At 39.7% G+C, this 21,697-nt stretch overlaps 1 protein-coding gene across 1 annotated transcript in view; it reads right to left on the reverse strand.

Moving 5' to 3' along the window:
* The window catches only part of RYR2 (ryanodine receptor 2), a 6,224,161-nt gene that overhangs the window by 1,194,035 nt on the left and 5,008,429 nt on the right, over positions 1–21,697 (reverse strand). Inside the window, exon 85 of the mRNA XM_044059048.1 lies at positions 2,300–2,380. Within this exon, the coding sequence (XP_043914983.1) occupies positions 2,300–2,380 (81 nt within the window). The remainder of the gene's footprint in view (positions 1–2,299; positions 2,381–21,697) is intronic.

The raw sequence follows: 21,697 nt of genomic DNA on the forward strand, positions 1-21,697 counted from the left end.
TCAGTAGTAAACCAGTTTTAAAGAGATCTTTATATATTTAATAAATTTATTAGCTAATTAATGATTGTTTTATTGAATTATTCTGGCTGCATTCTGAATGGTTAATTGGTACCCATGATGTTTAAATACTGACTATTTTGTAGTTGTTGAAAGCACTGACGAAGAGTTTGTCATGAAAGTGTTGCTGAATAGATTTATTATTTTTATACAGTAGAGTTTTTGAGTGCCATTGTTTTTGATTTTATATTTCAAAAACAGATAGCCCGCTACATGTAAGACTACATCCACATCATTACACTATACATAACCAACTCTGAAGTCAGTGCAACTTGGAGAAATCATTCTTTTCTTTAGTGCAGTGATCATGGACAGAAACAGTCCACTGTGCTGAAAGGTAAACAATTCTGTTTCAAAGTATCAAATTCAGTTAACTGCCCTACTAGCTGTCATTCAGTGTTTTTTAATTTATTTAATTAATGTATTAAACTGATGCAAAATTTGTCACCGCGCAACTGAACGGTTACATTCCATAATAGGCTGTACCTATTCCTTCCAGGTTTTTTGCTTTTGAATTCTCAGAGGAGAGACTCTTCTTTGGACTTCCTTAATTACTGGGAATCTGGTATTTTAGTTCCATGTTGAATATGGAGTGTATTCTTTATTTTCACATTTTGTCATGTTACCTGTTTCAGGGATTCAGTAAATTTATGATACAGTTTAATTAGTGTCTGTGCTTCTGTGAGTGCATGTGTGCACCCACATACGCATGTGCATGTTTATTTGCATCTCTGCATGTATACTTGAGAACTCTTAATGCATTGTAAGATACTTTATACACAAATTCTCTTCAGTTATATTAATATTTTATTTTAGGCTCACTATTACTATTTCAACTTTTGTTATTTTTTATAATCAATACCATGTGAAATTTTCTTTTTTTTTTTTTGTCAGCTGCTGAAAGACTTTATGTCAGAAATTTATGTAGGAAGTTACACACTGATTTTGAGTTTCTGGCAATCTCAAACAATTGATGGTTGTACAAATTCATACAGCAACTTATGAGCCTTATAATCTGTTAATGATGTAACATATTCAGTTTCACACTCCCACTGATGATAAAGATTTTTTGGTCCACTATTTCATTAGAATTCCACACTTTCAGTGACCTCCAAAAGAAACGTGAAGTACTGTGTTTTCTTAAAAACTGACCATATCAAAGTCATCTCACTTGTGTTTCTGGAGATTGTGATACATACTGCTTTATGCATATGTATATTACAATGTCAGTCAGTACTAATAGCATAGTAATATCTCGTTATGTTATATACTTAATTTGGGCTCTGCTAAAATATTTACATGGACAAAATGGGCATTTGTTAATTATTTCATAAAACATTACACAGCTGCATTGTTTACAAATTAATTTGCAAGCAGTAGGACTAACACATACAATATTTCTGCTACAGGCAGAAAAAAATGCAAAAACAGAAAAACACATGTAACTCTAGCTCAGATACAATGAACTGGCATACAAATTTGTAGTTCAGCACACAAGAAATAATTTTTTGTTGTGTCTTTAGGCTTTCCCAGTTAGGGGTCGCCACAGTGGAACTCTGGTCCGCTGATGATTGGCAGTAGATTTTTACGTGCCGAGTTACCAGCCCTGATGCACAACCTTCAACGAAGGTATGCCCATTCACGCATGTCTCCACACAGAAGACGCTTTAGCTGAGAATCGAACAGGACAACGTCTTACTATGAGGCGACAACGCTACCGCAGCACTACCACCGCAGTTTTAAAATGCAAATATAATAAGAGTAAAAAAAAACAGTATTTCCATTTATACTGTTATACACAGTCATCATAGATTGTGATATGTGCTGCAGAAAGACATTTTTATTCCATCCTTATGGCTACAAAATTCTAAAAGTACACTCCTTATAGGTTTTAATTATTAAACAAAAACAAAAAATGCATACAGAAACATGATCGACATGGAGAGCTGCTTATGTTTACTGAGAATTTGATTTGCTGTTATTTGCCTAAAGACATCTATTCAAGATCTGTGTTTGAGCATGGGTTTCCAACTAGTAATGCAAGAACATATCCTACACAGAATACAAAAGTCGTCTACGTTAATCATCAGCAAAGATAATTTGTTAGCAATTGTGTATTAAACATTAGCTCTCCTTGTTACACATCAAATGTAAGACAATTAAGGACAAATAAGTGCACTCTGAAACATGCATTTAAATTCATTTCAGAAAAAGTGTCCTATAAAATGTCACGCAAACAAACCTGAGTTGTGGCCTTCACACAGCAGCTGAAGAAAGCGGAAGAGATCACAAGTGAACTCGTCATCCTGCAACACTTTCTCTCCTGCAGAAAAGCCGAGGGATGGGGTAAAAAGTTAAAAGAAACCAACAACAAAAATACAAAGCTGACGATGAACCTTGTGTCTGTGGTTATTTTTTTTTTTTTTTCTCTTTTTGCAAATCATAGCTACTGTTCTATCTGAAGCACATGACAAATATGCTTGGCAGATAGCTCACAAAAACAGACAACAGCTTAACAGAAAAAAATGAATTCAGCTGAAACAAGACACGTTTGTCCAACACATAAGCATTAGCATGAGCCTGTTAGGCATACATTAAATGAGTAAATTACAAAACTTTTCTACTTTAAGCATGTTCTGGGACATGATGGATTCTGCAAGTCTTATGTCTACTCTGTCATAAGTATATTCAAAAGGATTAGTTTATATAGATACAAATAAATGCATGAGACTTTAGAGATGCAACCAAAGCACTCACATACATATGTACACACACTCTGCTCATGTATGCGCACGCATGCACTTTACAAAGCTTTATATGCTGAGTCACACGTTTGGGAAACAAAATACCCTAAATGCTGTAACATGTTATCCGGCTGTCTATCTATTTATCTATCTATTTATCTGTCTATCACAAATTCCAGACCTTTCTCCAAATAAAAAAAAAGAGTACTTACAAACCGTTAAGACAACTTTTAAATGAAGACTACCAAACACATATTTGATATCTAAAAGCTTTGGATTATAGTTTTGAAAATATACGTCTTTCTGTCCAGTAGATCTATAAACTCAGCTCCAGAGGGCTTCAAATTATCCATCATCAGTTGTAATTCTGTAAGCATAATAAAGTTGTACACATTTATTAAATGATGCACATTATATCCCGCAACTGTTACTGTTGAGACTGTACACATAGGCAAATACTATTGTACTGATTCATGAGATCCCCTTCTTCCCTTAGTAAAATTTCTGTACTACAGCTTCTGGATGTCCAAGAATCAGGTTCATTCTGCTTATAAATTCACTCTATAAAGGCCACCTTACAATGATTCTAATTTCTAACACTAAATGTCTGAAGCATGGAATGCAATGAGACTGTTATACTCTAAAATGCAGACAAATGTAACCTAACAACCCATCATTTCCAATGTAAATTTTAACCATGGCAGATGCAAAGTAGCACAGTACAAATGACTGGGAAATTGACAACTCACATTTTAAAATGATCATCATAGTCTTGATATTATATACTATTATTAAAAGAGTTTGGTAAAGTAATATTTTGTAGAAGATCCAGCCATATTGTAACCCATATGTGGTGTCTATGCTCTCCATACCCCTATTTTGTTTTACTGAAGAGTTTTCTTGTGCATGTTTTTCTTCCTACTGCTGCTGACTTCAGGTACCTCAGTACTTGTATACTGTAGTTTCAGCTTCTTTCTCCCCCATGCTTTAACAGATTTTCCAATGTGACCCACTTTTGGGAGGGGGTCCCTACCAGGAGAACACCTGCAGACAGAGTCCTCGACCATACTCTGTGGACAGGGTCTAGGAGCTGCACTTACCAGGACTGCAGAGTAAGATGAGTTAAACAACACACCACTATACAGCAGCTGGTGAGGAATTATTACTGCTTTAAGCCTCTCTCTCTCTATGCCGATATCTTCCTTGTGTTAGCCAACCTGGGGTGGAAACATTGGCTCTAGGTGATTTGGTCAGATTGACTAATGCTGATGGGACACCTCAACATCATGTAAAAATATGAAAGAAGGAGTGGATAACTGACAGACTAACATGTGTACTGAACTAGACACCAGGTGTCACCTGAAGAATGCTTTCACAGCCACAGTGGCCAAACCTTCTCAGTTCCCTGCCTATACAGCATTATGAATCTTTGTCTACAATATGGCCTCCACCAATGTTTCATTAGGTGATCCATTCAGCATGCTCTTTCGCCCAGAACAGGCATGCCTATCCTCCCCTATGGCAGTATCAAGAATCTGGAGCTGCTAATCAAACTTGGGTAGCCTGGGCCAGAGTTAGGGCTTTGTTCCCCTATGTCACAGGTGTGACTTCTTACCTAGATTTTCATTTCAAGATCAAACTCATCTGGGAAGGTGAAGTACTTACATCTCTGGGAAAAAATATGCTACATTCCCTAATTAAGTAGGACCCTGGAATAAGAACATATTGATAGAAGTAAAATGTAATCCAATATATGCTGATCATGATCAGCTATTTTGCTTCCGGTTTTTAATATACTGCTTATTATACAATTATATTTCTAATAAGGGTTTATGGTTTTGTCATTGTTTATTATATGGATTGTTTTATTACATAACTTATTTTTTTTCAGAATATTTCATGTCGTACTTTATATTCTGTACATTTGATGCTTGAAATTATGAAGTACAGCCAAATAACATGCAACATAAATTATCTGATACATTCTGAAAACTAGTATGAAAAATAAACAACACATGACCTATCTACTGTAGCCAATCTAGCGTTCACATAAAGGAGATGATGACAATGACAGCCTTAGGTTAGGGGTCTAAAATCACCAGCTCATGGATCAAATGCAGTCCTTTAAAACTTTTGGTCCAGTCTGCCAAGTATTGTCCAAATTCAGCCCACTTATGTTAAAAAATGAAAAAAAATCATATTTTAGATCCAAACCATACTGACAAATCCATAGCTCTCAACCTTCCATCTCCAAAATGAGGAACACTTACCATCATCATGTGGAACAAATGGGCAAAATATGGAACACATACTAATGGCTTACTAACAACTTCAGTTAGGAAGGTCATGGGATGGTTAAAATATGCTGGTTTTATTTATAAAGAAGATCCTTTAATGAATTAATATGATTAATTTCTATTTACCACGGATTTCACTTAAAAAAATTCCTAAACTGAAAGTGTGACAGACTCTTTCAATGTGGAACTTTGAGGAACTTCGAGGAACATGAACTTTTTAAGACCCCAAATGAGGTATGTTCCTTGTAATGAGGTACACTTGAGAGGTATGAACAGATCCCTGTTTTTGCTGCATGGATTGCTTACAGGAGCTTCAATCTCTCATTGGCTTGTCTGTGAAGCCAATGAGAAAGAGACTTCCTGGAACTCAAAACAGAGTAGAAGCAGAAGTGCTTAGATGCATAATGCTTCTATTATTTTTCTGTTTGAGTTCCAGAGAGTGGCAATATGGCAGTGGCAGTCCTACAGAGGCACAATGTGTATATGTGGTACCCGAGTTATTTTTCATTTTTCACAACTATTGTGCTACAACGCTGCATGCATGTTAGACAGTTCTTATAAAGCGGACACTTCTTATGTAGTAGTAGATTTTTTCTTTGTATTATATACTTATTTTTCTTTGTATGTGTGAGAGCGTGTGTTTGCTTATGAATGTGACTTTTTTCAAAATGTTTTTCTCTTTCATTTTGCTTTTTATTTTTTCGGGGGGGTTCATGCTCATTCAGCCCTCAGGCCATTTGAGCTGGAAACTACTGCATTTGATGATCCTGCATTAAGTAACAAAATGTATGTAGTAAAATATAAACAGCCTAGCAAAAATATATATTTTAATAATGTTACTACCTAATTCATAAGGCAAGGCAAGAATTAAATAGCATGCATACATGACCAGTAGTACTTAAAAACAAGACACTCTCATGCATAGTAGGGTTATACACTCTCTCCTTTAGAAGTATAAGAGAAATCACCTGAGCATCATCAATTCTCATTTATGGAATAGTATTAAATCAAAACATGGGCCTCTCAGTATTTTAGTAAATCGTTTGACTCAATAAAACCTGTAGGTATGTAGATGGCCAAAGGAACCATTTAACATGCCCCACTTTATTTAAATAACATTATGTGTAGTGTGCTCCTCTTCCTCAACCTAAGATGTGTAGCATGCACTTCTTTCTGTTCCTAAACAAAGCTCAAACCTATAAGCTCTAGGAACAGAAAAAAACCCACCAAAAGCAATGAGTCAGCCTTGCTAACTAGTGTACCATTAAGTTAGCTATGACTGCAAACGGGATCTCTTACAACCGCTTTAGTCCCAGCAATCCATAGACAATGGTCTCACAGCTCAGCACTTCAGCACGTTGCATCTCTCAAGGGCTGCTCTTCCTGCTCAAAGCTGGACATATGTATTCAGCGCATGATGTGCCAGCTGTGCAGAGAGAGACTGGGGCTGCTGTACTTTGCTCAAACACTTCTATGAGTTTGAGTAAGGTAAGTGCAGCAGCTGTGGCCAGGGAGTGCAGGGCAGATGTTAGGCTTAGACACTGATTGGGGGGGGGGGGGTTAGGTTTAGGTAGGAGGAAGGATATTTAGATTTAGCGAATAGGAGGCATACCTCTCAACTTCTTAGCACAAGCAAGCTGGACAAAGCCTAAAATAATGGGGGGCAAAGGCCCAAAAATAGGGACAGAATTTAAATATCGCTCTTATACAATTAGAAAGCTGCCGGAATAACATGATTTGTATTTTAGTAGGTTTGGGGATGGGAAAAGAGTTATAGAGTTGGGAAACAATTAATGAGTGGGAGAGGAGTTTTGCATGAGGGTTAGGGAGTAATGATTCAGGTTAGGGTTCAGGACTAGGCGAGCATTTTAGGGTCAGAGTTAGGGTTATGGGAAGGCTATGCAGTTTGATAGGGTCTGGTGGGGAAACACTTGTGTAACTCTTCAGAATCAAGCTACTGGAAGGCAGCACACTTGCCATTTAGTGCAAGTGATACCAAGCAAGTTGCAGGTTAACAGCATGCCAACACTTGTAGTAGACCCTTATAAACAATATATATGTCCACATAAACAGTATAATTAAAATTTCTATACCAAATCTACAGCCGTTCAGCCAACAAATTTCCCTACAGACATATCACTGCTTTATGCCAATAATACTCGATTCCATGTGCACAATAATTTCAATAACACACAGCTCCACAGACTTAATTCAGTAATACATGGCTCTACAGAGACAAATCTTGCAATAATATGTGGCAATTTTTGGGTTTTTCAATTATGTTATAATGCTTTCCTGTAGTCTGCTGGCAAGAAATTGGTTTCCTCAGGTGATAGTACCTTTTTTCTTTTGAAGGACTCAGGCTATTGATGAACCAGCTAACCTGAAGTAATAACAGCAATGTTAAATTTTAAGAATTTTAATAAAGCCTATGTGGTCTACATGTTGTACAAACATGGGTTAATGTAATGGAATTTAAAGGCATCACCTCATTTGGTTAACTCATTGCCTTTGGTTGTAAAGGCCATAGTATCATCATAAGAATTTTTTTTAAAATACTAGAAATGATGAAACATTTTGATAAGAGAAAAATAAATATATAAAGCAGAGTTTTAGAACCTTACTTTTTATATAGAGGGGTGGCACAATGGTGCAGCAGTTAGCATTGTCATCTCACAGCAAGAGGTTCTCCGGTTCGGTTCTCAGCTGGGGTGCCTTCTGTGCAGAGTGTGCATGTCCTCCTTGCATTTGCATGGGTTTCCTCCAGGTGCTGCAGTTTCATCTCACATTCCAAAGACATGTGTCTGGAGGGTTTTTCCCCAGGCCTCTGCTGAAAATGGGCTCTGTCCCATTCGGGCTTCCCCAGTAAACAAATGTTAAATAAATAAAATATTTGGGTCTCCAACCATGACTAATGAGAGCAGGGAAGACTGAATCTTGGGACTTCCATCCTTCATGTCGTACTTGCATTGTGAGATGTTTCAAGAATACATTCAAAAACAGCTTTATGCAGGACCCATTGACAGATGTAACACTGTCTTTCACAATAACTGTTTTTTCATTGTGATCCCTCATGACATTTATTAAAGGATACTCAGAGCATCAGCATGATTGAGTTGCAGTGTATCAGTGGCAGCATTTAAGGAAGGTTAATGTGACTGATAGTAAAAGCAGCAACAGTTCTGTGAGTGTACAAAATATAATAAGTGAAATTATTTAAGCACATAACACTAGTACATGTGATTCCTTTGAATTTAGGCATAGGCAGAACTAAATAGCAAAATAAAAATCAGCTTAATATGTGTTAAACCGGAGATCATCTAGTAAATTAAATGGTAAGTATATACGTGTGATAAATAACAAAATGGTTTGTTGAAATGGTATAAACACACAGGTCAGTTCTAGCCATGCTGTTCAGGACTGGATACTGAAAGGCATACATCTGCATGCAAGAAATGAATAAGCAAAAGCAAGCCATAGATGTCAGTGGCAGGAACACAGTACCCAAACAAGGCCATGTGTAGAACAAACCATTATTATACTCTGCACTTGGGTGGAGGGGAGGGGGAGAAGGCAGACTTGCTTGTTGTGTACACCTTCCGGGTTTTACAGCTACTAGTACCACTTTACTACATGTCAATAGACAGCTAGCCTTGGTGGTGAGAACGCAGATGTATGAAGTTCTTATGCAGTTCTCCCACATACAATGGAAGTAATGCTAGTTAATGGCATAAAGTGATTAAATCATCTGTGAATTGGCTCTCCTCTGACATTGGTAGTTCTGACAGCTGTCGGGTATTATTTCATGTGACCTATGACATTAACATTTGATTTCTCTAAGCATTGCTACAAATTGCTGTTGTCATGCTGCAAACTTACAGAATCAAAATTCAGTCACATTAGAACCAGGAGTGAAAATCTATTTCTGTAATACTTCCATTTGCCTAGAGGAGTGTATATGTAGTTGTGCATAACAGAATCAGCAGGCAGCTCACCAATTTTCACTCAGTTTATACCACTTCAGATTAAATACTGTTTACAAAACAGTATCAATGGGCAGAGAACTGATTATGAGCAAATTACCTGAAAATGCATTATAAAGCACAGTTTTTACTTAATTGCACAGTCCTTATATTAATTTTCAAACATGTTTACTTTTTTTTGTTTCACACATGAAAAATGAGCTCAGCACTTATCTGACATATAGGCGGGCCAGTATTACACACCATGCTTCTCCTGCACAGTGAAGGATTGACTCTCAATCTAAAAATGTCAGTGTGTTGACTCCTTCTCAGGACCAAGGTTTTTCGGTTGCAGGATTCAGACCCCAATGTTGACTTGCTTCCTGCATCACAAGATCCTCTTTTTGGCTGCTTATTTCCAGTTTCTTCTTCCTCCACCAGTTCTTCCTGCAAAGCAATTTCTCCAAGCCCTGGGATACATGGCATCCACAATTCCAGAGTATCCGGTCCCTTTCTTACCTTGTCTTGTGCACAAACTCTGCTTGTGGATTCAGCAGATTTCCCTAAATCCAAGTCTGCCTTTTCAGGTTCCACTCACTATGCAGGAGCTGTACGTGGATGCTTCCACTTGCAGGAGCTGTACATGGATGCTTCCAGTTGAGGTTGGGGAGCTTCCTACAACAACCAGAAAGTCCACAGTCTTTGGTCCCATCAACAGATGTCAGGCCATATCAACATCAAAGACATGAGGACTGTAGTCCTATACTTCAGGCCCTTCACTCACTTTGGGTTCCAGGTCCTCTACTGGTTTTCTCAGACAATACCACAGTCATGTGGTACATCAACAAGCAATGGGGCACAAAATCTTGCCTTCTTTGCAGGTTGAATCCTCAAGCTTGGGATTTTGCAATCCACTATCACCTGGTTCTTCAGGTGGTTTACATCCCTTCAGAGCACAGTCTAATGGCAGACTTTTGTATGAGACACATGAATGAGCACTTTACAGGGATGTATTTCTGAACATTGTACATTGGTGAGGTACTCCTCAGGTAGATCTTTTTGCCTCCCCTTTGAACAGAAAACATTCCCAGTTGTGCCCAGAGTGCCAAGTCCATTGGCTTGGACAGCAGACACCATGTCTTTTTCTGGTAGGAAATGTTTCTCTATGCCTATCCTCCTTTTCCTCTGCTTCCCATGGTCTTTCACAATATCATGTGGGTCACAACCAAAATCTTACTGATGACTCCCTTTTGGCCCAGACAGCACTGGTTCCCCCTTCTCTTTCACATGACCATGGGCAGTCATCACAAGTTACCTCATGGGATGGATTTTCTCACACAACAGTGCAGTGTCATCCCTTTGGTAAAAACTCTGTACCCATGAACTACCACATAGGCAGCAATCTACTTAACACTGAATGTGTGATAAGAGTCCTTGGGACCCAGGTGGACAGTAGTCTCTCCTTTGATAGTCACATCACCACAGTAGTCAGTCCTTCTACGTGGCACACCTCATCCTAAAAGGGTTCTCATCCAGGAAAAAAGAGGTCATTGTTCCTCTCTACTTGACACTCATTAGACCCATTATAGAGTACAATGCCCCTTTTGGAATGTACCTCACAAGACATCTGCAGCAGCTGGAAAGGCCACAGAAGTACCTCACAAAGATGATTACTTGCCTCAAACAAATGCCCTACACTGACCGTCTCAAAAAACTCAAGCTTTACTCTGTAGCATATCGCCTACTCCGAGGTGTTCTCTGCCTAACATATAAAGCCATGTCAAACCCAAAGCTGTTGAACTAAACCTTGTCAACACAATAAACAGGACATGCTGGAGGGATAGATTCCTGTCCCAGAGACTTCCCATACTCTGGAACAGGCTACCCATCTATGTCAAGCAAAGTTCTTCATTAGCACTCTTCAAGAAAAATCTTGATGAGTGGATGGGAAATAGGAAATACACCCCGGGGATCACTTCTGTGTCTCTGCTCCGCAGTGGCACAGGAAAATAACTTTCTTGGGTGGTGTAAGCCAGGGAACCTTGTTGGCTAGGCTTACCTAGGCCCTTGGGCCGATAGCCTAGTACCTACCTATGAACCTATGAACTTGCATCTGGGGATTGACTTACTACTGAACGATTTATGTCTGTGGTGCTATCTGTTATTGAAAAAATTATGCCTGTGGAGCCATGTATTATTAAAGTAATTATTCTTGTGGAACTATGTATTATTAAAGTAATTATTTTTATGGAGCCATGTATTACTAATGTAATTCTTTTTTGGAGCCATGTATTATTGAAGTAAATGTTTTTGTGGAGCCATGTATTACTGAAGTAATTATTTTTGTGGAGCCATGTATTATTGAAGCAATTGTTTTTGTCAAACCATGTATTACTGAAGTAATTGATTTTGTAGAGCCATGTATTATTGAAGTAATTATGTCTGTGCTGCCATGTATTACTGAAGTAACTGAAGTAATTATTTCTGCGGAGCCATGTATTATTGAAGTAATTATTTCTGTGGAGCCATGCATTATTGCCACTGTGTTGAGTTACTGAGTATTGTCTTATGCTTTTATTATTTATTATTAAATATAGTTAAACCTTTTAATTGTGGCTGGTTTGTTTAGAGATATTTAAGTTCTTAGAGTACTTGCATATGTATTTGGTGACACTGTATAGGGCACTCTTAAATAGCCTTAAAAGTTTGGGAACACATACCATTTGGATAATAGGAACATTACACAATAGAATTGGTAACCCTTTTGGAAGGGCCTTATAGTAGCTGATAAAGAGTGGTTGGTGGCAGCTGGTACTACCTTATAGTCTTGGCAGAAGGGGGCATAGCTACTGAACCTGTGCCAGCCTTCCTCAAGAGTGTTCATGTGCTTGTATACAAATCTCAAAGTGTGTGTGTGTGTGTGTGTGTGTGTGTGTGTGTGTGTGTGTGTGTGTGTGTGTGTGTGTGTGTGTGTGTGTGTGTCTCAGCTACTTGGGCAGGGACACGAAGCACTGGTTGGATAGAGAGGGTACTGGAGGTTTTGGCTTGACCACTCGGCTGAGACCTTAACCCTATAGCTGTTCCAGTGGAGAGTCTTACTGGGGTTCTGGAGAGAGAGAGAGGGAGAAACCAGCCCCAGACTGACTGTGATCTCTGTGTCCTCTTAAGGGAAATTGTACTTTACTGTGAGTGTACTTGTCATCCTCCCAACGTGCACGTCCCTCACTGGTGCTAGTTGGGAGGATTGAGGATCCTTGATTATAGTATTGTGCAGCGGCATCACATATCAATTGGTGGAAGTGGTGAGATAGCCACATTGCATATTAATTGCTTTGATAGTGGTGAGATAGCCACATCACATATTAATTGGCTTGTAGTGGTGTGGATATTGAATTCCTGTAGCTTGTGTACAGTGATCACTAAAGGTGCTTGTACCCTTAATCAGCCATGCAGTGAACACTCAGAGTTCATATCACAATTGTTTTATTTTTTTTTATCTTAGTCAGGGAGTGCAGGCAAGCATGTCAACAGAGGTGTATGGCAAGCTGACAAGGAGCCAGTTGGCTGAGATGTGTGAGGCTAAAGGACTAGTGCATGCCAATCTGACTAAGGCAGACATGATTGCAGCTTTAGTCATAGCTGCATCAGAGAATAGCAACCAGGGCGACGATCAGACTGGCCATGGAGATGTACAACTCTCAGAAAATGGACAGTTCAACCTTTCCACAGAGGACTTATAAATCCATCTGGAGTTAAAGAGACTTGAGCTAGAGGCCAAGTGTTTGGAAATAGAAGTAGCAGAGAGACTGAGGCATCTAGAGATTGAAGAAAATGAGAAACTCATATGCCTGGAAGGTGAGGAGAAGGACAGGCAGAGGCAACATGAAATGGAGATGCTGACTCTTTGCCAGAGTCATGGAAGTAATGGAGGAGGGAGTAACTGAACCCCAGAAGCAACAAAGGTCAGTAAATTTCTTCAGCAGTTTATAGAGGGGGATAATTTTGATAGTTTCATTCATATGTTTGAGAGGGTATGTAAACAGTATGATGTTGACCATGGGCTCTTGGTACGGTTCCTGTCCCCCTTACTCCATGGTAAAGCTGTAATTGTTCTTTCCAAACTGTCTGATAATGACTGCTTAAATTATAATGTTGTAAAGAATTGTTTGCGAGAATTTTTTAAGTTGACACCTGAAGCTTATAGGAACAATTTTTGTGAGCATAGACGCAAGGCAGATCAAAGTGTGTGTGAATATGTTGCTGAACTAAGCACTTATTTTTATAGATGGGTAAGTGGACGTCAGGTCACCACTTTTTAAGGGCTGGCAGACATTTTGGTGAGGGAACAAGCCCTTAGCACTTTGCCTGAGGACAGCAGAATCTGGTTAGCTGATAGACAATGCTTTACTGTAGATGAGTTGAGGAAGAAGGGAGACCTATACCTAGTGAGCAGGGCATCCATGTACAGGAAAGGGAAACTCAGTGCTGCTCATTGGTCTAAGGGAACCCATGGTGGGCAGCCCAGACAGCCTCAAAAGAATCTGCTAGTAGCAGGGGAAGCCACTAGTCCAGGTACACTCCCAGGACCTAGGGTTAAATGTTTTAAATGCAACCAGTGGGATCATGTTGCATATAGATGTCCATGGAGTCAAGGTGGGGAACAAAAGGTGGGACAGCCGGTAATTAGGAATGACAAAATGCCAACAGTAGGTTGTCTCAAGGCTACAAGGGTACCAAACTACCACAAGAGGTTATATCATATCTTAGTGAATGGGAAAGAGACCATGGCTAAGAGAGACACAGCCTCTTACCTAACCATTGTGAAGCCTGCAATGGTTACAGAGGAGCACTACTTGCTTGGGCAGTCTACTCCAGTCAGAGCTTTAGGAGGGACCCCATTCCATATACCTTTAGCTAGGTTTCACCTTGACTAGGAGGGTGGAAAAGGAAACAAGCAAGCACGTAGGTGTGTTTGAGGATATCCCTGCAGATGTCCTGATAGGGAATGATTTTAATAATGCAGTACCATGTGTGTATGCAATTACATGCAGTCAGGCTTGGAGACAAGCATGTGGGTCTGGTAGCCTGGGGGAGACCCATACAGACCACACACGTGCAGCCAGGACTGATGAGGTGGTTTCTTCAAGGAGGGAGCTACCCTGCAATAGTGAGACTGAAGGTGAGTCACAGCTGCTTGTAGGTACTGATGTCCCCTTGGACAGAGTGACTGCAAGGGTCAAGGTGAGTAGTAGTACCCAGTAGTAGTACCCAGGCTGACAGTGAAGCACTGCTGTTAGAGGATACCAGACTTCCTGTGGAAGGGGGAGCTGGGAAGGGTTACAAAGAGAGAGTTGAGACAGGCTCAGCTCTCAGACCCTACATTACAAGGCCTGAGGGAGGTAGCTAGTGAGGCACCTGATTTTCAAGGGAAGGGGGAATCTGTATACTGGGACAAAATATTTCTGTATAGAGAGTGGACCCCTGAAGGAGAACTAGAGGGTGAGAGAACACAGCAGTTGGTTGTGCCTACAGCCTACCAACTGGCACTTCTAGCCATATCCCATGATATTCCCTTTGCAGTTCATATGGGCATAGAACATACAAAGAAGTGTATTATGCAGAACTTTTATTGGCCAGGGATTTCCAGAGATGTGCCAGGGTACTACAGGACCTGTGAGCAGTGCCACAAGGTAGGCAAGGCATGAGACAAGGTGAAAGCTCCTTTGATGCCTTTGCCTGTGACTGAGGAGCCATTTCAGATGGTATCTATGGATATTATGGAGCCTCTGAGTACCCCAAGTTCCACAGGGAATAAGTATATCCTAGTGGTAGTAGAGTATGCTACCAGGTACCCTGAGGCATTGGCTCTTGTCCTCCATTGAGGCAGAAAATGTGGTAAATGCTTTGTTAGAAATTTTCAGCAGGGCAGGTTTCCCAAAAGACATACTGACTGACAGACGTGCCAATTTCACGTCAGATCTGCTGTCTTGTCTGTGAAAGTATTTTGGGGTGAAGCACTTAAAGACCACCTCCTACCATCCCCAGACTAATGGTCTTGTTGAGAGGTTAAACTCTACACTCAAGTCCATGCTATGGGCATTTGCAGACCAGTTTAAGAGGGACTGGGACAACTATCTGCCCCTCTGTTGTTTGCTTACAGAGAGGGTCCACAGGAATCCACAGGTTTTTCACCCTTTGATTTACTGCATGTTCATAGGGTGAGTGCCCTCTATATTTAATTTGAGATGAGTGTGAGGGTAAAGTGTAAATCCCACAAGCAGTCTGTTATGGCATATGTCCTAAATCTCAGAACAAGGTTCAGAAAACTCATGTGGTTGGTCCAGGAGAACCTGCAGAAGCCCAGCAGCAGAAAAATGTCTGGTATGACAGGAATGCCCGAGCTAGAGAGTGTGCTGTAGGGCAGCAGGTAATGGTTCTAATTCCTGTCAACCACAACAAGCTGCAGGCAGCTTGGGAGGGACCTTACAAGGTGGTAAGGAAGGTCAGTGATGTTAACTACATGGTGAAACTGCTAGGCAAGAGGCAGGAGCACAAATTTTACAATGTTAACATGATGAAATCTTACCATGATAGGGAGGCCCTTGTGCTGAGTATGTGCAGTGGATTGCAGGAGGAGTCTGTGGGAGATCTGGTGACTGATCTCAGTGAGACTCGGGCTAACACCTCAGTGGAAGGGGTAGCAATGTCCCAGCAGCTATCCCCTACCCAGGTTCAAGAAATCTGAGCAGTGTTACAGGAGCTTGGGGACATGTTCACTGAAAACCAGGGTGCACCCACCTGGTGCAACACCATGTGGATACAGGACCCCAAAGGCCTATTAGGCAGGCTATTCCAGAGTGTCTGAGAGAGCCAAATAGACTCTGAGGGAGGAGATACAGGAAATGTTGGAACTAGGGGTAATTCAGGAGCCCAGCAGTTCCTGGGCCTCCCCAGTGGTGATGGTACCAAAGAAGGATGGCAGCACTAGGTTCTGTGTGGCCTACAGGAAATTAAATAGTCACACAGAGTCAAATGCTTAGCACATGCCTAGGACAGATGAAGCCCTAGAGCAGCTAGGTGGGGCTAATTATCTTACCACCATTGATCTTACCAAGGGTTACTGGCAGGTGCCTTTGACTCCCGGTGCTAGAGAGAGAGAGGTCAGCCTTTGTGACTCCTTTTGGCTTGTATGAGTTCACAAAGATGGTCTTTGGGATGAAAAATGCACCAGAAACTTTCCAGAGGCTGGTAGATCATATCCTAGCAGGAGCAGGAGATTTTGCCCTTGCTTACCTAAATGACATTGCCAGCTACAGCCATTCCTGGCAAGAGCACCTTCAGCATGTCTGGGAGGTGCTGGGCAGACTACAGAGGGCAATGTTGACCATTAAGCCCAGAAAATGTCAGGTGGGTATGGCAGAGGTCTCCTACTTAGGACATCATGGCCTGCACTTGTTACCAAAAAGCAGGTGAGGACATTTTTAGGGACAGCAGGGTACTACAGAAAGTTTGTCCCCAATTATAGTACCACAGCTGCTCCCTTCACAGGCTTGACAAGGAAAAACAGGCCAGATAAGGTAGTGTGGAACCCAGCATTTTGACAGGCATTCCAGAAGCTTAAAGGAGCTTTAGGTGGACCCCCTGTGTTAGCAAGTCCAGATTACAGTAAATAATTTGTTGTGCAGGTGGATGCTACAAACCTTGGGTTAGGGCTTTACTTAGCCTTCTTCAGAGCAAGAAGAGCACCTAGTGGTTTATCTCAGTCATAGGCTCCAACCCAGGGAGGAATGCTACGCAGCTGTAGAAAAGGAATGTCTAGCCATAGTGTGGGCATTGCAGAAACTTCAGCCTTATCTGTATGGAAGGAAATTCACTGTAGTTACAGACCACAATCCCTTAACATGGCTACATTGAGCCAGCCAGAAAAAATGTCAAGTTATTAAGGTGGAGCCTAGGGTTGCAAGCATGTGATATGACAGAGCAGCACCGCAGTGGGGTTAGCAATGCCAACGCAGATGAGCTTTAAAGACAGGAAATGGAGTAAGATATTCCCATTTAGACTCAAACCTCTAAAGCAATGTTTCTCAAGGGTCACTTGAAAAACTCTCATGGGGGGAGAATGGTGAGGCTGCCAGCCCAACTAGCTAGAATTTTGTAAATAATTCTATGTCATTTTTGAATATTAATATGATCCATAGGCTTGTCTTACAAATGTAAGAGAACCATATGTTATGTGTATATTAAACTGCTAGTGCAGAAATGTGTGTTACACTGTATGTTATGTGCTGAGCTTCAAGACTACAACCAAATTGTACCCTGCTGGAGAACAGCAGAAATGTATATAGACTATATGACTATGCAAATGCATGTTTTCATGGTATAAGTTGGAACATACAGAGTTAACTTGCAAAACTCTAAGAAAATAAGTTGAAGTTGTTTACGACTGTGCTATATAGTTAGTTAATGCAAAGAGACAGGATGTCTAGAGCTAGGAGATTTTCCTATTGTCCGGAAACAGAAATAATTACAGGTTTCAAAGGTAAAAATATTTAACTGTTTTACGACTTCTAGTTCCAGGCAAACTTCTGAGAGATACATTTTTTTGACACAGAGATGCTAAATTTTAAGTTTCTGTTAGAATGGGAACTGAAAGCAGAGGTGACAAAGAATGATGTAATCTGAGATAACCCAGCAGAAATGTTTGATAATAATTTAAGAACTATCTCAGAGAGTGAGTTTGTGTATTTTGTATTTGTCTTTGGAGCTGACAACATCCTCTCATCAGCACTTGTCTTGCTTTGTAAGTCAATCATTTATGGCACAGTATCTCTTAGATATAGATAGGAATACAGTAAAGATTAGTTTAGATGTTTTCTGTATTTATTTGAGACTGTCCTGCAATGTTGTTTTAAAGTATTTCCTGTGATTTTGAACTCTGTTGTCACTGTGTTGTTATTGAGTATTGTCTTGTGCTTTTATTAGTTATTATTAAATATATTTAAACCTTTTAACTGTGGCTGGTTTGTTTAGAAATATTTAAGCTCTGCGAGTACTTGCATATGTATTTGGTGACACTGTATAGGTCACTCCTAAATAGCCTTAAAAGTCTGGTCACACTTACCATCTGGATAATAGTAACATTATACAGTAGAACTGGTCACCCTTTGAGAAGGGCCTTATAGTAGCTGATAAAGAGTGGTTTCTGGCAGCTGGTACTACCTTAAAGTCTGGGCAGAAGAGGGCATAGCTAGTGAACCTGTGCCAACCTACCCAAGGAGTGTTTGTGTGTTGGTATATAAAACAAATCTCAAAGTGTGTGTGTGTGTGTGTGTGTGTGTGTGTGTGTGTGTGTGTGGTTGGAGAGAGAGTGTTCTGGAGGTTTTGACTTGACCATTCAGCTGAGATTGTAACCCTATAGCTGTGCCACTGGGGAGTCTTATTGGAGATCTGGAAAGAGCGGGAGAAACCAACCTCAGACTGACTGTGATCTCTATATGCTCTTAAGGAAAATCGTACTTTACTGTGTGTGTACTTGTCATCCTACCAATGTGCATGTCCATCACTGGTGCTAGTGGTGAGGATTGAAGGTTCTTGATTATTGGACCAGTGCAGGAGCATCACATACATATATATATATATATATATATATATATATATATATATATATATATATTTTTATTTATTTTTTTTCTTTTTAAGTATATAAATATAGAGAGCATGGATATCTGCTGTTAGTTAAGTGAAATATTTTGTTCTGTAGAATTATGGAATACCACAAGTCAGATAATTTCTCTGAGTCTAATGTATAAGAGATTTCATTTGTCTAAACACATCCCCTTATCTCATTTATTGGTTTGTACTATGTTTTTAAATATTGACTTTGTGAAACAGCATTAAATGCAACAGCAAGTAACTTTTGAGAATAGATTTGAATGCAGGGATTCAGGATTCCTCTTGCTTAGGTTATTTCTGGTTGTTTTGGTGGTATTTTTGTCAACTCTTTGTATTCTTTTTTCTTTTATATAAGCTTAGGTGAGGTTTTGGGAAAAAAATCACCTTTTTTAATGTTTGTTTTTATTATTGGCTTAGGAGTCATCGTAGAAGGATGAGAATTAAGTGTATTTTATTTTTGTCAAATATTTTTTGAAAAATAGTATATACATATATTGGATTGAAAGGTTTACCTTTATAAAGGCAATACGCAGTCGGGCGAACATCAAGTGTCCAAAAGGTTGATTGCAAATTTTGCAAACGCAGAAAGAAAAAAGGTTAGAATGTGCAATGAGCGAATGCACAGTGACATTCGCTCATTGCACATTCGTCATTGTGGGGTAGATTGCACTAAAGTGGGGATAAGGAAATGGTTCCTTTCCCCACTGTAGTGTGATCTCGGAGTTAGAATAATAAAGTAGGGGGTGTGGGGGGCTTTCCCCCTGCTTTACACTTCGTTTTTTTTTTGTTCGACATTAATGTTCGAAAAACAGCAAATCTGCTTTTCGATTTGCTGTTTTTCAAACATTAAGGACTGTCGATGTTTTCACTTTCTTGGTTTCGAGTCGCTCATATGAGCACTCGAACCACTGTGATTCGAGTTTATGAAGGTAAACCGATTGAAAAGGTACATGACCAATACAGTTAAAACCATACATAAACTACTTACACAATGAGTTCCAAGTGTGCAGGATAGCAATGCTATATCCATATTCTTCCTCATTATCTATCATCTTCTTACTTAATAAATCATGACTCTTCATAACAATGTTAGATGGACCACATAAGTACAAGCTGGCTGAAATATACTCTGAAAGACTTTTCCAAATTAAGAAAATGAATGCAGTGATGATCAATAAAACTGTGAAAACATACCAGTTGAGAGACTAGAGGCACAATAAAATCCAAAAAGCCAAAAATGGGCATCTGCTATTGGTGATATTAACTCATGTATCACATAAAAGCTGTGGCCTAGGCTCTCAGTCAAATATAGTGACATGAAGTACAGTTACAACATGTGGAGAAATCAATGCGCTGTACATAATATCTCCAACACTTTCCCATATCCATCCTGATTATAAATCCTAATGGGAAAGTGGTGCCAGAGATGCAGTCTTTTGCAATCTTTGAAAGCCAAAACTGGCACATACCTGACAACTGCCACAAGAGATCTACATTCCACCATTCTTCATCCTTGATGAAACCAGAGAGCAAAGTTTCCAATTTTGACCTGGCTTGTTGAGGGTCATTGCCTTGTACAGCTTAGAAAATATTTTCTGCTTCACAACAAGATGACCAAATATGTAATTACCTACAGAAAAGGGCTTATGGGGATTACAGTAACAGTTGTAAAAACTTCCACCAAAGTCATTGCCTTCTGCCTAACTGGATTTGAATCTTATTTATGCTGGGTAGATTATATCTTAGGGTGGGGGTGGAATAATCAGCACACCAAAGTACAAAATCTACATCCACCCATTCTGACCTGTACAAGGGGATTCCATCAATACAGTATCTAGTAGTATCCCAAAAATCAGGAACTTGGGCAGAAGGAATATTATGCACTGTCATGATTATAGCTACAAATGGAAGTTTACAGTTTTTTTACCTGTTGATCATTTTCTGGAACTCTGACATAAGTAACTAAAGATTCTGGGTTACCACAGTCTTACATTTTTGGAATACAGTAGGGTACTAATGCTGCTTACTCCAAAAATTCTGTACCTCTGCATATATTAATTTACAGTGCCATAGTAGTTGTTACAGTGTAAGAATACAGTTTTGCTCTTGTTTAGGGAATGTCCAGATGCTTCTCGAAACTGATAAGATATGCTTGAGTTCATTCAACTAGCATAAAAAAACGCCCACAATCCAGCATGATGACATGGCCACATTATTGGATATCAGTACCTTTAGATGGAAAAGCCAACTTTGCTTTGTAGAGATTAAACATCTCCATGGTTAGCATGACACCAAGGGAGAAAGTAATGACAGCCTTTTCTGGTTCTTCTCTGAATGTGGAAGGCCACTGAGACTGTCCCTGGGATTCATTACAGTCCTAACACATCATAAGAGCTATGGTAAAAAGACACTGTTAATGGAATGTGGTATTTTGCGATTCATAGACACATTAGCCACTATGAGGAAAGATCTCATTGGCTAACTTGCATGTCTAAAAACTTCAGATCAGCACTTCTCATGGCAGTTATTTGTGGCAGCCACACCATGTTAGCACAGGCACCCCCCCACCATCAGTCTGCTACATACACAAGCATACAGTAAAACATACATGCACACACCATATATCCCATACCTGTCCCTGTTGTAAGAATGTTCACAATGTCTCCTTTTCTCTGCCAAGATGATTCATGGCTAATAGACAAATAAATCTATACATAAATTATGATCAGTTCTTAATCTCAGACATTCAAGTTTCACATTTCATATCATTTAGAAAATGTATGCTAGGGCAAAAGCTGTTTATGAGGTTAAGAGGTATGCTTTTCATTTTTTGTCCCTATCCTGTGTACATTGCAACATGCTGCAGGAATTGCATAATGCCTAAGATACTCAATATTATAAAAAGGCACCTGTTATGCTAACTTATCAATTAGTACTGTGGGTTAATGTAGGGGTTCATGTGACA

The sequence above is a fragment of the Protopterus annectens genome, chromosome 1.part2 (assembly GCF_019279795.1).
Source record: "Protopterus annectens isolate FY-2018-M chromosome 1.part2, PAN1.0, whole genome shotgun sequence".
In the NCBI taxonomy this organism is placed as follows: Eukaryota; Metazoa; Chordata; order Ceratodontiformes; family Protopteridae; genus Protopterus; species Protopterus annectens.